Source organism: Dicentrarchus labrax, unplaced genomic scaffold (genome assembly GCF_905237075.1).
Source record: "Dicentrarchus labrax unplaced genomic scaffold, dlabrax2021, whole genome shotgun sequence".
In the NCBI taxonomy this organism is placed as follows: Eukaryota; Metazoa; Chordata; class Actinopteri; family Moronidae; genus Dicentrarchus; species Dicentrarchus labrax.
This window is the reverse complement of record NW_026136706.1, coordinates 18,267,382-18,281,474: the sequence shown is the minus strand read 5'-3', so window position 1 is coordinate 18,281,474 and position 14,093 is coordinate 18,267,382. Positions and strand designations below refer to the sequence as shown.

Here is a 14,093-nt window from a genome sequence, read left to right as displayed (position 1 = left end):
CCATAGCTACACACTATATTATACAGTTATATACTTTTGTTTGTTACATTATAGTGTCACATATAAGAAGCTGTAGCCAGCAAATGTTTGATATTTTTATTTGAGAAATGACTTACATATTTATCATTTATCAATACTGTCGTCAGCACATTTGATGTCAGTTGACTAATCATTTCAGAGACACACAAACCAAACACATATTGTACACAGACATTTTCACTCTTCTCGTGGCCTTCAGTGCTTAATGGGCTTTAAATGGTTGATGAGAAACAACCATAGAGTCAATCAGCACAATTATCTCCCATCTCTTCAACGTACTGTTGGGGCTCAAGACTGTAAACCACCAATTAATGCTCATTTAGAGCTAAAGTCGTTACAAGGGAATAGATAATGCTCTTGCTTCCCTGTCTATCAAACAGCATATCCAAGGGCTGCTTCTGAACAAAAATACATCATGCTTGGAGAGTGTCAGTGCTCAGCACAGTATCTGTTAGCGCAGAGTTACCAGAGTTTTATGGCACATTATTGAATGTGCCTAAAGAGAGGTCAAAGGTCAAGAGGTACATATTGACCCTCAGGCAGTTAAAGAAAAAATCAAAGTGTTTGTCTAGTAATACGGCCATTACGAATCAATAGTACTGTTGTACAATTGACAGATTGGTCAACACCAACCACAGTTCTAGTCTGTGTGTGAAGCCCACGTATCCACTGTGTCTATCTGGAGAAAGCCATATGTCAAGCCAATATTAGAATGGATAAAAATGACTTTCCTGTGTTAAAGCTCAAAACAGCTGGCAATGAATACCAATCTGATTGGCTTCACAGCAGAGTGAGTAGGATTTGCCTAAAAAACAATGTATAGACTGCAAAAAGAATCCCTCTCAATCATAACTTATGACCCACTAGAAGTGTTTAGCTTATTGTGTTTGGGAAGTTTTGGAGCATCAACATTCGAGCAGTGGTTGTGTATCCCACACCCAATAACAGCACACAAGGTGTGAGGGGGAGACACTAATAATAAGTCAAACATGTGACAAACAGCATTATAATAAAGTACTGTAGTGGTGCAGAGATGTCTCGGCTTACAAATCTTGTTCTCCAGATGTCCGAAAAAATGTTTTATTTGGTACAGACCCTACAAGGTCATCTAGAAAATGAAAATTGTGATGCAAAATTATCATTCCCATTAATCCTGAATTATATTGCAATATGATTTATTTTTCCATATCGTGCAGTCCTAAACATTACCCAAGAGAACAGCTATATGCTTGTCCCACAGCAACAACAGTCATTTTCTGACTATATTAAATCTGTACTTTCAGTTGGTGGAGTGTGTGTGTGTGTGTGTGTGTGTGTGTGTGTGTGTGTGTTACCCCTCTATCAGGACACTTCTGATTGGGAAATAGAGTGTTGGCCGAAGCAAAGTCGGCTGTCATTTTGTGGAAAATTGAAAAAAACAGCTGTTCAAGACATATGTGGAGTTTCCATGGCAACCAGATAGGAACAGAGTGGAAGAGAGAGAGAGAGAGGGGGGGGAAGAGAGGACGAGATAGAGAAACCTAAATAAGGTCAGATTGATCAACACGTGTCAGAAACTACAGCTAAAAGCATGCACAAAAAGTTAATTAGTCTTCTCAGACCTGCTCTCCTCGAAATCTGTGATGTAATTCAGACTGACAGAGTTTCTGTCCTTAGCCATAGTCGTTGTGTTTATGTAAGACCTGAATAGAGCTCTTCAGGATCTCTTGCCTACACAGAAAATTACAGGTAAGTACACTTGACGCTTAAAAAAAAACCATTTGCACTTCTCCGCTCCTGAAAAGGGCAGATAGATATGCTTTTCTCCTACGCTATAATATCAAAAACCTTCACAGCAATCGATGTAAGTCATAACAACATTATTCTTTTTTGAACTTGAACTTCTTGAGGTAGATGCACAAGCTGAATGTTTTTGGCAGGTCTAAGATCAAAAGTACTTTTCTTCAACCTCTCTTTTTGATTCTTTATCTTATTGGACTGTGATATTCAATGCATTTGAACAAATCCCTGTAATTCATCCGCCATAATATGCTACTTACAGCAGTATTGCCAATTTTCTTCATGTAGGCACCAGACATATTTTTTCCATGTACAGCATCATTCCTTGGCAGCCCCATATGAGATTCTGTTCAAATCCCTCACCCTTCTAAGTGCTTCTGCCTCTTTGGTCCTTATCATACAGTCATAGTCACCAGAGGCACTGTCTCACCTCGCTGCCCCATGTTTCTGAAATGAGCTTTGACATTTGTTCTTCGTTTCGATCCTGATGAAAAACATTTACTGTACAGTTTTCCAATAATGCTTAACTCTAAATGTAGATTGTTGTATGATGAGTTCTGTAAGATGGAACAGGCATCTCCTGCCAACATGTTCAGAAATTAGATGGCTTTATGGATTTCAGGTGGTAAAAGACTCTTAAACAATGCCATGCATTTACAGCAAACACACCAGTGTGTTTATGCATTTATGCAACATAATACTGGCCAAAGCGTTTCAACTAATCAGCAAAACTGTGGTCACGCCACTGTGTTAATAGTGAGTGAATAACAAAAATTACTCATGAAATAAATATATATATATATATTCTTTTGCACAATAATATGCTAATTATGTCCTCCAAAAACAAAACCATTGGTACTGAAAGTGTTACCATTACCAGTACTGTAGTATATTCTGTAATGTGCATCGTATTGTAGTACTGTATCTGTAGTGTTCCTCTCAGACTAGCAATCGTTGTGGAACCTGGTTGATATCTCATTGTTGGAATGACACTGTTCCTGTTTGTTTGTTAATAAGTACTTGTGAAATCTCCTCAGGAAATCCAGCAAACAGACCAACTAGGATGAAGAAGAAGAAGGTAAACACTCCAGAGATTGAAAATAAGTGAATGTGTTTTGATGTCTGTGCTGACCGTATTTGGGAAAAAGGTGCCATTACACACTTCACTGCTTCCCTCTTGGTTTTAATGTTAATTGAAAAACTCAAACATAGGAGGAAAACATTTCAACTTCAAGCTTAGCAGTAAAGACATTGGTGAGAAAATGAATTCACACAAAGTACTTTTTTTACATCCTTTCCTCCCTCTCATATTAACCTGTACTGCCAAATCTCTTAAGGAAAAATGATGCATCATCAAGTGAACCAAAGGTTTAATATTAGAGGCTCAGATAAACAACACTGCTAGTCAAAAGTTTCAATATGCTGCTCGATGATGCAGTTGACATTAAAGGGATCCCTGCTGTATCAGAGAGAGTCATAAGGTTTTAAATTGAATTTCAGTAAAAGATATTATGGCATCACTCTGCACTCTGTGGGCACAGGCCCCGTTCTGTCAAAAACATGACAGGTGTTTGACATGCCTATAATCCCAGTATGCTCTGTTGCAGAGAAATATCAATGTATTCCTCTAAAATTTATATTCCTCCACTTCTCCGGTTTGTGTTTTATCATCTGGGAAAGTGACTGGCAGCGACATGTTTTCTCCACTGAACAGGATATCTGAGTTTTGGATCGATGTGAGGTGGTGATGGCAAGATGACTGATAAATGAAAGACAGCTAAATGTCTGTAAGTTCCCACTGAAGTACAGGACATCCCTACTACTGTGAGTGGTACATTGATTTTCATCTTCAGCTGTGGTGCCGTCCAGTACATCACTTACAATTACAACAGGTGTCTAGAGTAATACAAACTTACTGTAAAACAAAATATAGAGAAAGATACAGTTTAGCATATACACCTAAATCTGCATCACACATCTTCACACTAGAATACGATAAATGAAATTTTGATTATTTATAATCATTTGAGTATTGAGTATTGAGGACTAAGAAGGACTATGAGCAGCAAGGCCACCTCGTCACAGGATTCTACGGAGTTAGGAGGTATTCATTAGTTAGATTCAAAAGGAAAAAAGCCTGTTAAAACTGGCTGCTCTGTTGTTAAGAAGCTTTGCTGCACTGATCTGAAGGTGGGGACTGCGTCAACACAAATGGCTAAACATTGTATAACACTGGCACACAGCAGTGCTTGAAAAAAAACAAGACCAAAAGCTATTACTGTTACCTCTGCTCACTATGGAGAACTGATTGGAGTCTGTGAGTCCCTGTACTGTGCCTACAGGATGGATCTATACACACTGATCAATAATGGTGGGTGGCTAGTCAAACAACTCTTTGTGAAGTTGCATGCACACATACAGTAAATGTACCTTATGTATGATAAAGGAACAGGATATGTCAACCTCTTGACGCATAAACACATGCTGTCACACATACATGACACGCAACCAACACAGGCACAGGGGAAAAGCACTAGCCTATTAAAGCAGAGACCTGGGTGCAGTCCCCACCAGCTTGCCTCTGGCCTACCCACTGAAAATAATATGAAGTATTTGTGGGTGGGAGATGACGTGATCTCAAGTGCCAGTGGGGGAAAAAATGACGTCGGACCTGAGGACTGTTTTAGATATAAAGTCAAGAGACCAACAAAGACTCATTGTTTTAGGGACCCTGAATGTCTTTCATGATTATCTAGGCTGTGGAGACGCATATATACATACATACATACATACATCACTAGTAATTCCCAGATGATGTAATGTTAGACTCTTAACTGAAGTTTCATTACCATCAGATGACTTAGAAAAACTCTTCTCCTCAAATAAAAAGTCACCTTAACGTCACCTTTCTTTATAAATGATTTACATTAACTCTGATTCTGATTTCTCACCTTGTGTTTTGCCAGGAATCATCATCTCAGTAAGAACCACTGACAATAAAATGTCATCTTTAATATCATTATTCTGTTGAAAGGGGAAGACATGATAAAAATTGATTGTAGATTCTATGGCTACAAGGGCAACAGCTGCTGCCGTTCCACTTGTGTCTTGCTTTGATGAAGTTAAGAGATTGGTTTGGGAAAAGCAATTTCACCAAATGTCAAAACGCAAGTGAGCAATATGTTTGCATATGACAGATGGGAATGGAGAATGGAGATGTGGTATAGTATAGCGCCTATCTAAGGGCTGTGTGCTATTGGTATTTGTTTCACCCTAACCCTACAATATCCTCCCTGAACTGATGCTTCTTTCCTGCTGCCTTTCAATTTCTTTTGCTTTACAATTTTCCATTTTCACCCATTTACCTTTTCTCCACCCAGCTTTATCTCATTGTCCTTCATCTTGTTTCCTGTAAAAGACAACCGATAAGAAAATAAATCCTTGTGTGACTGTGTGTGTGAGATATCTCTGATTACCCGGCTGCCTTGTCAGCAGACTGAGTTTCTGCTGATCATATATATCTCTACGAACATCCAACAGCTATGAATGTAATTCTCAAGTCAGCTCACTAAACCCAGTTTTTAATTAGGACATAACAAGGGTTCAGCTAATCTCTCTGTCTAGCTCTCATTCTAGTCAGTCTCTGTGTTTCTTTTGCCATTTCCTCTCAGACTCTTCTTTGGCTAATCTTTCTACTTCTCTTTTGCAGAGTCACAAGACATTAAAAACACTGATGAGTCACCAAAATGTCTTTACAATCAGTTTTTTCATTAATCTGGGGGACATGGTACTGAAAATTGAAAACTAATCAAGTTGAAACATGGTGCAATCAACACGACAGCAATGTTAAAGATCTCATTGTCTATCAGTTAACAGGCGTGAATTTCTAGTTCGACACAGTCTCTCAGTCTCATTTCACAGTTCAACCTTCATCTCGTGGATCCCTTAAAAAACTGAGAGCATAAACATTTTCTGGTAGGCTTATCTGATACAGATGTGATGAAATACTTGCATCATAAAGAGAAAATCAGCCCCCACATGTCCTGTTTGATATTTCTGTTGTAGTCTGCTTTCTAGTCTGGGTTATCTTGGCATTGTCAATGAGTCAAATGCAAATCCCTTATTCTTTTACCCCTATCCACTAGATAAAGCCCTAGGCTCTCATTGCAACAACTATGTTTACACAATCCCTTATCTCTTAAAGTAATTCTGCAGTAAGGGGAACGATTCAGAAATGTTCTCACATTACTTTGGGAAAAGCCCAAGCCTGGGGCAAATCTTATTACTCTGTACAAAAGGAGAAGAGCGCTAACTCAAGCAGCAACGGTGAGAAAAACTATTATCACTCAGTTCACCAGCACCAGCGAGGAAAGCTCGAGAACCATTGTCAAAATGGAGCTAGTGCTGATCCGCCTAGCCAAGTGCTACATCAAAGAGATACACGCTGCACTACGGACAGAAGAGCAAGACGGGCCAACACAGAGTAACAGAAGAGTTACTGTTAGAAGTGAATCTGTCCCTCATGCTGGGACTGCTGCACGTTGGGTCTACTATTTTCTTTGATCTAGGTCCAGTTCTTGCCTTGAACACCACCAGAAGGTCAGGAGGCCAAACAAAAGGTAGCCTGGGACCAGTTCAGCGCCATAGCGGTGCTGGGTGGTAGGTAAGCATTAGGCTGAGGGGTTGCAGATCTGATTCATGCCAAGCCAAGGAACCCTAGTTTCAGTCTGGCTGTTTGCAATAGCACACCAGCTGCTCCCACAGACCCCAGCTGAACCTCATTGGCAGCCAGAGAGCAAAGATTAATACAGTGACCTGCAAAGACTGCTTGTAGGACTGACACAGATACACCCGGACAGCTGGGTAAAGGACTGGCAAATGCCTGCCACAGACAAAAAGAAAGATGGTGAGGTTGGACAAAAAAAACTCAATGCACTTTACAGTAAAGTGTGAGGACCTCTTGGTCCTATGAGTTCATTGACTATCTGATCTAAAGAGCAGCCTGAGTACTTGCATGTGTCTTTGCCAGGAGCCAGGCAAGCTGCAGTCCTGCTTCAACCCGAAGCCAGACATGATTTACTGTGTACCTGAAAAAAGCTCACAGACAGAAATGCACACTAGATGTTTACTAAAAGCAGTTAAAATAACAGCCATTCCAGAGTAATAAGGCTTAGCAAATCTTTTTAATTATTTTCAAATGCTCCAGTGCTTCAGTGTCATCTGTATTTATAGAAAACAAAATCATTAAAGTGCATTAAGTATTAGCAAGCTCCCATTTGTTTGAAACCAATGGCTGAAGGGTTCAAACACTGCCCAGTTTTCAATGTTCCAGGGCTAATATGTTAACTTGCTAATGATTGTTTTAATGCCTTACTTTGTTTTAGTTTTTTTGTTGTTTGTGTTACAAACGTGAAAAGCCACATGAAACCACAAACAGACGTAATATCAATAATACGAACCGGCTGCTATTCACTGTTGCGTTAGAGAAAAGAATCTGTGTCAAATGTTCTCACGTTACTTTTTGTTAGGCATTTTATCTTTGAAGAATATTTCAAACCCCCTTGTCGCTGACACTGAACAGTGCAGGTGACAGAAAACAAAAGCGAATGGACGTCTTTTACCCCGAGTCCAACAAAAAGTGACATTCTGTGGAATTAGTTTGCTCTCAGCAGCAGATATTTTCTTCTCAGCTAAGGTATATTTGTCCTTGAGAGCTGTTTGTATCAGGATAAAAGCTTCACTCTGTTCTCCTCACTCAGTCAAGTGGACAGCTTCCAGCAGAACGTGTAACCTGCAGACAGCAGCACTGTTTTGGCCGGCTGTGTTGTGTGTGTGTGTGTGTGTGTGTGTGTGTGTGTGTGTGATAGGTCAATATAATAAGTGAGCCACTGCAAATCTAGTAGCCAGTCCTCTCCCTCATAAGTTTACCGTGTACACATTCACACACACTACTGCCATGACACACACCCTCATACGTGCATCCACATACGCACCTTCTTTGTCGTCATGGCGAATGATGGCATCCTGTAGGACATCGGCGAGGCCGAAGCGGATGTGGTGCTTCTTGCGGTGGGCGGGCGGAACTCGAACCTTGATACCACCTTGCTGCCGCTGAAGGCTCTTTTCCCTCTCGTAGTACGCCCTTATTTGGTCACAGCGCATCCTCCTGACCAGCCGCTGGCGCTGGCCAAAGGGGAGAGACTCCAGCAGACACTGGTCTATCTCCATGTTCTGACGAAAGACATTACATAGCTGGAAACAACCTGGTGAGAGAGAGAGAGAGAGAGAGAGAGAGAGAGAGAGAGAGAGAGAGAGAGAGAGAGAGCAAGACAATGACAATGTTTAATGTCAGAAAAAGATATAGCTGCATAGAATTAGATGCAAATGTGATATATTTATGCATTATTTGTTTTCATTCAAGCTCCGATGGCAAGCTGTCCATGCTAAAAGTGATAATCTGGTGAATCAGTGAAAACACTGCAGTCTATTTACTCTGATACAGTTTGACACTGAGCTAATGAGGTAACGCTGTTTGTTTCATCTCCAGGCAGAACGGTTTTAACGTGTTATTGTTCTGTGTGCGTGCATTGTATGCTTGCATGTCTTCAGTTTTCACAGTTGTTTGCGGGCCATCATTTAGCATGTTGACTGTAAAGGATATCTGCTGTGTCTGTTTAGCCGTGGGGTGAGTTGAGAGAAGCATCACAGCATTTTTGTGTGTAGTCCCTCCTGTCCCAACAGTGTGTAGTGATTCTCCTGACTCCGCATAATCTCCCTGCCTCTCGGTGGAACTTAGCCAAACAGATTTCATCGTGAGGCAGCTGCTGAACCTATTATGGTCTGCTTGGCTGATTAGGATGTACAAGGCTTGTGCAGGAGGTGGGCTCAGAATGAGATTCGCTGAGGGTGCTCAGGTAAAAATCAAGGGAGACACACTTTATTTGAAAAATGTATTACATAAGGTAGCTTTAGCAGGAATCTGGCTTTGATAGCATTGATCATTTGACAAATTCAGGCCACAGCCACCCCATAGGACAAGTCAAATGTAAAGAGTAGGATGTCTTTGCAGAAATAGAGTGTGTTTTTCTCCTGACTCGCCGACTCATCTCTCTCTGGCCCCTGCTGTCACTATAACTCATTTCTTCTTTTACCAAACTCCATGTTGCTGTTTTATTGCTTTCATCCTTTTGTTTTAAGTATCCCCCCTATTTGTCTCTCCACTGATTTCTAGTGGATCTCTCTCTCTCTCTCTCTCTCTCTCTCTCTCTCTCTCCTCTCTCTCCCTCTCTCTCCCTCTCTCCCTCCCTCCCTCCCTCTCGGGGTGAGGGACAACACATCAGTTTGGTCGTGAGGTTGACAATGTTAGTTGGACACCTCTGAAGTGCTACATGTTGTCGCCATGTTTCCCTCAACCCCACCAGTCTCTTTCTCACTATTTTATTATCTCTCTTCCTCTCACGTCCTATCCAGAGTGACAATATTCTTTACAATATTATTTAAACAGTATTCACATCCAGGACGGAAAAGCAATACAACAATAAAAGATAGTCAGTGACTCCTCCGACGAACACGAGTGAACTGTTGCTATTTTGTGTCTACTTTACACAGCATGCTGCTGTTGCTCATTTGTAAGGGCCAAGGTGTGTTTGGACTAGATGTTTATCGTGTAGAGACAAAGACATCCTGGCAGACAAATGGAGCTGCTGTGTCTCTGTGCTTTCTTCTGTTTGATATACATCTACACATTCAATCCAACACCTGCCCCCTCCACCCCCGTTTGCCACACATACATACACACATGCACACACACACACACACACACACACACACACCCTGCACAATACACTAGTGCCATCTGCTCTGGATAGACATGTAAAAAAGGTTCTTTTGTGTTCAGGTCCCAGACAAAGGGGGGTCATTATTATACTGTTCATGCTAGGTGTCTCCTTTAACTGTATTTTATTTTTGAAATTTGGCTGCAGGTTGAACAGACAGTCATATACAAACACAGAAACACACTCAATCTCTTGCCTTTTTCAATATAATGCCACTCCATAATGCCACTCCATCTCTCCACAGTCAAGCTTCCTCGGTGCACTATTATTCCCTCCTTTTTTCTTCTACTCTCACATATTTTTCCCCCTTACCTTTTCCTCTACCCGGCCCATGTTTATTTCTGACTTACAGGAGTAGTGGTGGAGTGTGTTCAGTCTGGGTCCATAGTAGACATCTATACAGTAGTGGGCGCACTGATATAAGTTGCCCTGATCTATCATATACTGACACATAGCTCACTGCAAATCTAAAAAAAACAGCATCAAGAACAGAACTTGTCTCTACTTCTGGAGCATTAGGATACATGTACATGCATGCACTCACCCCCGATGACTAGTCTAGGCCAGAGGCGAATATGTTGTGAGCACAAGGGTCAGCCGGTGTGTGGAAGTGGATAAAAGGTAAAGAACTGGGGCTGTGACTAATCCAACTATTTTCATTGTCGATTTAGAAAATGATTTGCTTGATTTAATCATTGAAAATCCTCATTATATAATCATATCTTCATATCCTTGCTCTGTCTGACGAACAGTAAAAACCAAAATATGGCCATATTCGCATTTTTGCTTATAAAATGCCAAAATAGTAATAGCAGATTAATCAGCTAATTATTTCGGCTATAGACAGATATTTGTCTTGATTGAAGGTTTGTGGTAAACTGTGAGAGTATGAGGATGGGAGCCAGATTTGCCACACCTAGAAAAATCACTGAGACTGCAGATTTTCTTCTTTTTTCTCTCTTCTTCTCTTTAATACTTAGGTAGTAGTATGAACAGTAAGTATCAGAGATCATAAAGCACACTAGCTCTGTCAGTACCATACAAAATGTGGACATGGTGAACTCTGTCTGCATCTCCGCCTTGACTCTGTCATCTCTTCCTTGGTTCGGCCACTCATATCCTCCACACTCTCTTGTCAACCTCGTATATCATCTATTATGAATTCAAGGCTACAGTCACATCAACCCATGAACTCCCAGCACAGGACAGACGCCACATAACATACACACACATTAAGTCATACAATACAGTACAGTACAATACAGTATGTAGTTGATTGATATATATTGGATTCAGCTGAACACCCCAAAGTAAAATAACATTTAGTCGGTAAAGACATTTACATAAAGTGATACAAATGCACCTCTAAATAAATGATGATGTATGCTTAGTAAGCTAAAAGGTTCACTTTAACTGCACCGCAGTCTACATGCGGCTCTAAATGTTGTGACTATAAAATCTGTCCCTCATGACTTGTCGTAACCTGCTGTATGTTGCTACATGTAATGTGGCTGAATGTGTTGTTAATATAAAATCATTGGTTGTTGTATCAGAACATTCCCAGGATAATTTCTTTGTCTTACGTTTGTAGATGAAAACATCAAATATGACCAGCACTGCCAGCAAAGATCCATACAAATTTGCCCTCAATCAATAAATGCTTGAATTTCCATTTTTCACATGAAAACAGTATATAAATTCAGATCAACTCAGCTCCATCAGCTAAGGAACAAACATCACTGCCTAATTTTCCAAATCATTTTCAGACAATTGCATACAATTGACTCAATAGTTTGATGGAAAAACTATGACATAATGTCTGCTCAGTCCTACTAAAATAACACTGGCGTTTGCTACAGATTGATGGAATGTGAATGAGAGTGGTAAAAGGACAGGACTGAGTCTGATGGGAAACAGGGCTGAAATAATCTGAGAGAGATGGAGTTAGTGGGGAGACAGGAAGAGAGAGACAGGGATAAGAAAAGACAGGGAGCTTTCTTCTCCTGCCATCCCATCTCCAGGCTATCAGTTATTGATTGACTGGAATATCCCATGCAGGCTCCAGCTAATAACACTGACAGCACTGCAGGAGCTTGTAAATTAGAAAATAGCACACACACACACACACACACACACACACACACACACACACACACACACACACACACACACACACACACACACACACACACACACACACTGCAAACTGCAGACACCATAAATTTACAGGCTATAGATACATGTATGTAGGGAGAGATTAGCAGGTGAGACAGAGTCGAGGAAAGATTTTGACAGCCATAATCACCTCTACAGTATCATAGATTAAACTTATTTCTCCTTTTCCCTTCCTCCCATTTCTTTCTGTCCTTGCCATTACCTCTCAAGTATCAGCATCACCCTCCCTCATTCCTCCCTGTGTCTGCTCATCATTCTTTGCACCACTTGGCCGCATTCTTCATATGTCACTCATCCCATCCTCACCTCCTTTCCATTTCCCAATCCTGCCATTCTCTCCCTCTCTCCCAACGCTCCTCTAAATCACCCTCAGTTTCTCTCCATCTGTCCTTCTCTCTCTGAAATGACTTTCTCTCCCTGTCAGTCTGTCACTGTGTTATGAATATGCCAGACACTCATGGGATCTGCATCTTTGTGGCTACATTTCATCTTTCTATCCCTCTGCCGCTACCTGCCGCATTCACCGGTCAACTTCACACATCTGCAGCGGCTCTCTGCAGCAAGCTCACACACCCACTTACTGCACGCACACACAAGCAGGGACACAAATACCCATTTGAAGTTTATATTGCGCTGCTGTGTCGGCAGCTGGTGACCAGAACCCTTAAACATGTAAACGCATGCAGTATATGACACCTTGCATATATAGTAAGTGCTAATACAACAGGCACACACCCATGGCTGAGGCATACATTAGCACACTTGCACACACGCATGCATGCACAGATAAGGAGATGGTGTATGGCTACTTACAGCATTTGATGAAATGGTAGTGAGACATTTTCTGAGAGTAAGTCAGACAGTCCGCCTGTCAGGTAAAAAGGCTGGCAGGCAGGCAGGCAGGCAGGCAGGCAGGCAGCAGAGAGGTAGGCAGCTACAGGTTCCAGTAAAACTAACTAATGCAGAGCTCGTAACCCAGCAGGATGCATTATTAATCTGGCTCCCTGCATGCTATCCAAACTCCGTTCCCCTGTCTGCATTATTCACCACCAGCAGCAGCGGCAGCTCCGGTTGCAGCCCATGCAGCATCTACATGCGCACAGACGCAGACTCACATACACACACACACACGCACACACTCACACAGACATTCACTCACTCCCTCGATCAACCCGTGGGCAAGGAGAGCTGCGGCTGTTTCTAGCTCTCCTCGCCTACAGCCAGATAACCGCTGCACAACGTCTTCTCAGCCATGACCGACGCACGTGCTCCAATTGCGTCACTGACTGACAGCCGGCTCAGCCCACCTCCTGCTCAACACACCCCCAATGACGCAATGCTCCTCACCTCCTTACACACATCCCTCCCGGTCTCCTATCACAAATTCAGAGTGACTCATAAGGATGCACACCTCTTTGGACGATCCTCTACCTTCTCAGCCAAAAGAAGAAAAACGGGGGGCAGGGGGTGGGTTTAATTGTGCCTCACTATACTATAGATATAATGGAGAGAGAGAGAGATGAAGAGAGAGAGCAAAGGAGGTCATTGGATAAAACAGAAGGATAGAGATGGGAATAGAAAATGGAGGAAATGCAGATACAGCAGGGGGAGCAAGAGAAAGAAAAATAAGCAAGAGACAGGAAGGGGGGGCATTAAATTGGATAGAAGGACAGCTAAAGAGAGAAAGAGAAGCTGCTGCAGTGCGGCTTTTGGTGCGGTGACAGGTTAAGTGCTCGTAAACGGCCTTAAACTGGCCACAAACTAAGTGTAGTTTACTAGAATGGTAGGGCTTCAGACCAGTACATTAACACACACTCAATCATGCGTTTATCATGCTGCAACACGCACACATACACACATTGTGTTAAGTGATGCAACATGCCCAATGTCCTCGCAGTGTCAGTGTGTCTGTAGGGTAGTCTCTATGACTTTGTGCTTTAAGGCTGATTTGCATACATGAATACCTAAGCTGTGCATTAAAAAGAGGATTTGCACGAGGAGGGTGAGAATGTGAGGATGAACGAGAGAGGGGGAGAGCGAATGAAAGAGATGGGAGAGAGAAGTGGGGGAAAAAAACGGCAGATTAAAGGTAAAGTGACAAAGAAAACGATAAAGTGAGATAGCAAGAAAGACTGCAGACACACACAAATACCCATGAGCGTAGAAAAACTGCTTTACGGGGTGTGTGACACACATTTAAGAAATCTGTGCCACGGTGCTTCCACATCTGTAGATTATATAGCGTGCTGCATTTTCTGTGGGAGA

General features: G+C 41.8%; 1 protein-coding gene across 4 annotated transcripts in view; it reads right to left on the bottom strand.

Moving 5' to 3' along the window:
* Positions 1–14,093, bottom strand: part of myo16 (myosin XVI) — a 100,046-nt gene that overhangs the window by 65,703 nt on the left and 20,250 nt on the right. For 2 of the 4 annotated variants that reach the window (XM_051403472.1, XM_051403473.1), the window contains exon 2: positions 7,812–8,081. In XM_051403472.1, coding sequence (XP_051259432.1) covers positions 7,812–8,046 — 235 coding nt within the window. In that variant the 5' untranslated portion in view covers positions 8,047–8,081. Of the gene's footprint in view, positions 1–7,811; positions 8,082–12,641; positions 13,130–14,093 lie in introns of those variants that run through there. The other 2 variants (XR_007885207.1, XM_051403471.1) reach the window with 2 other exon arrangements.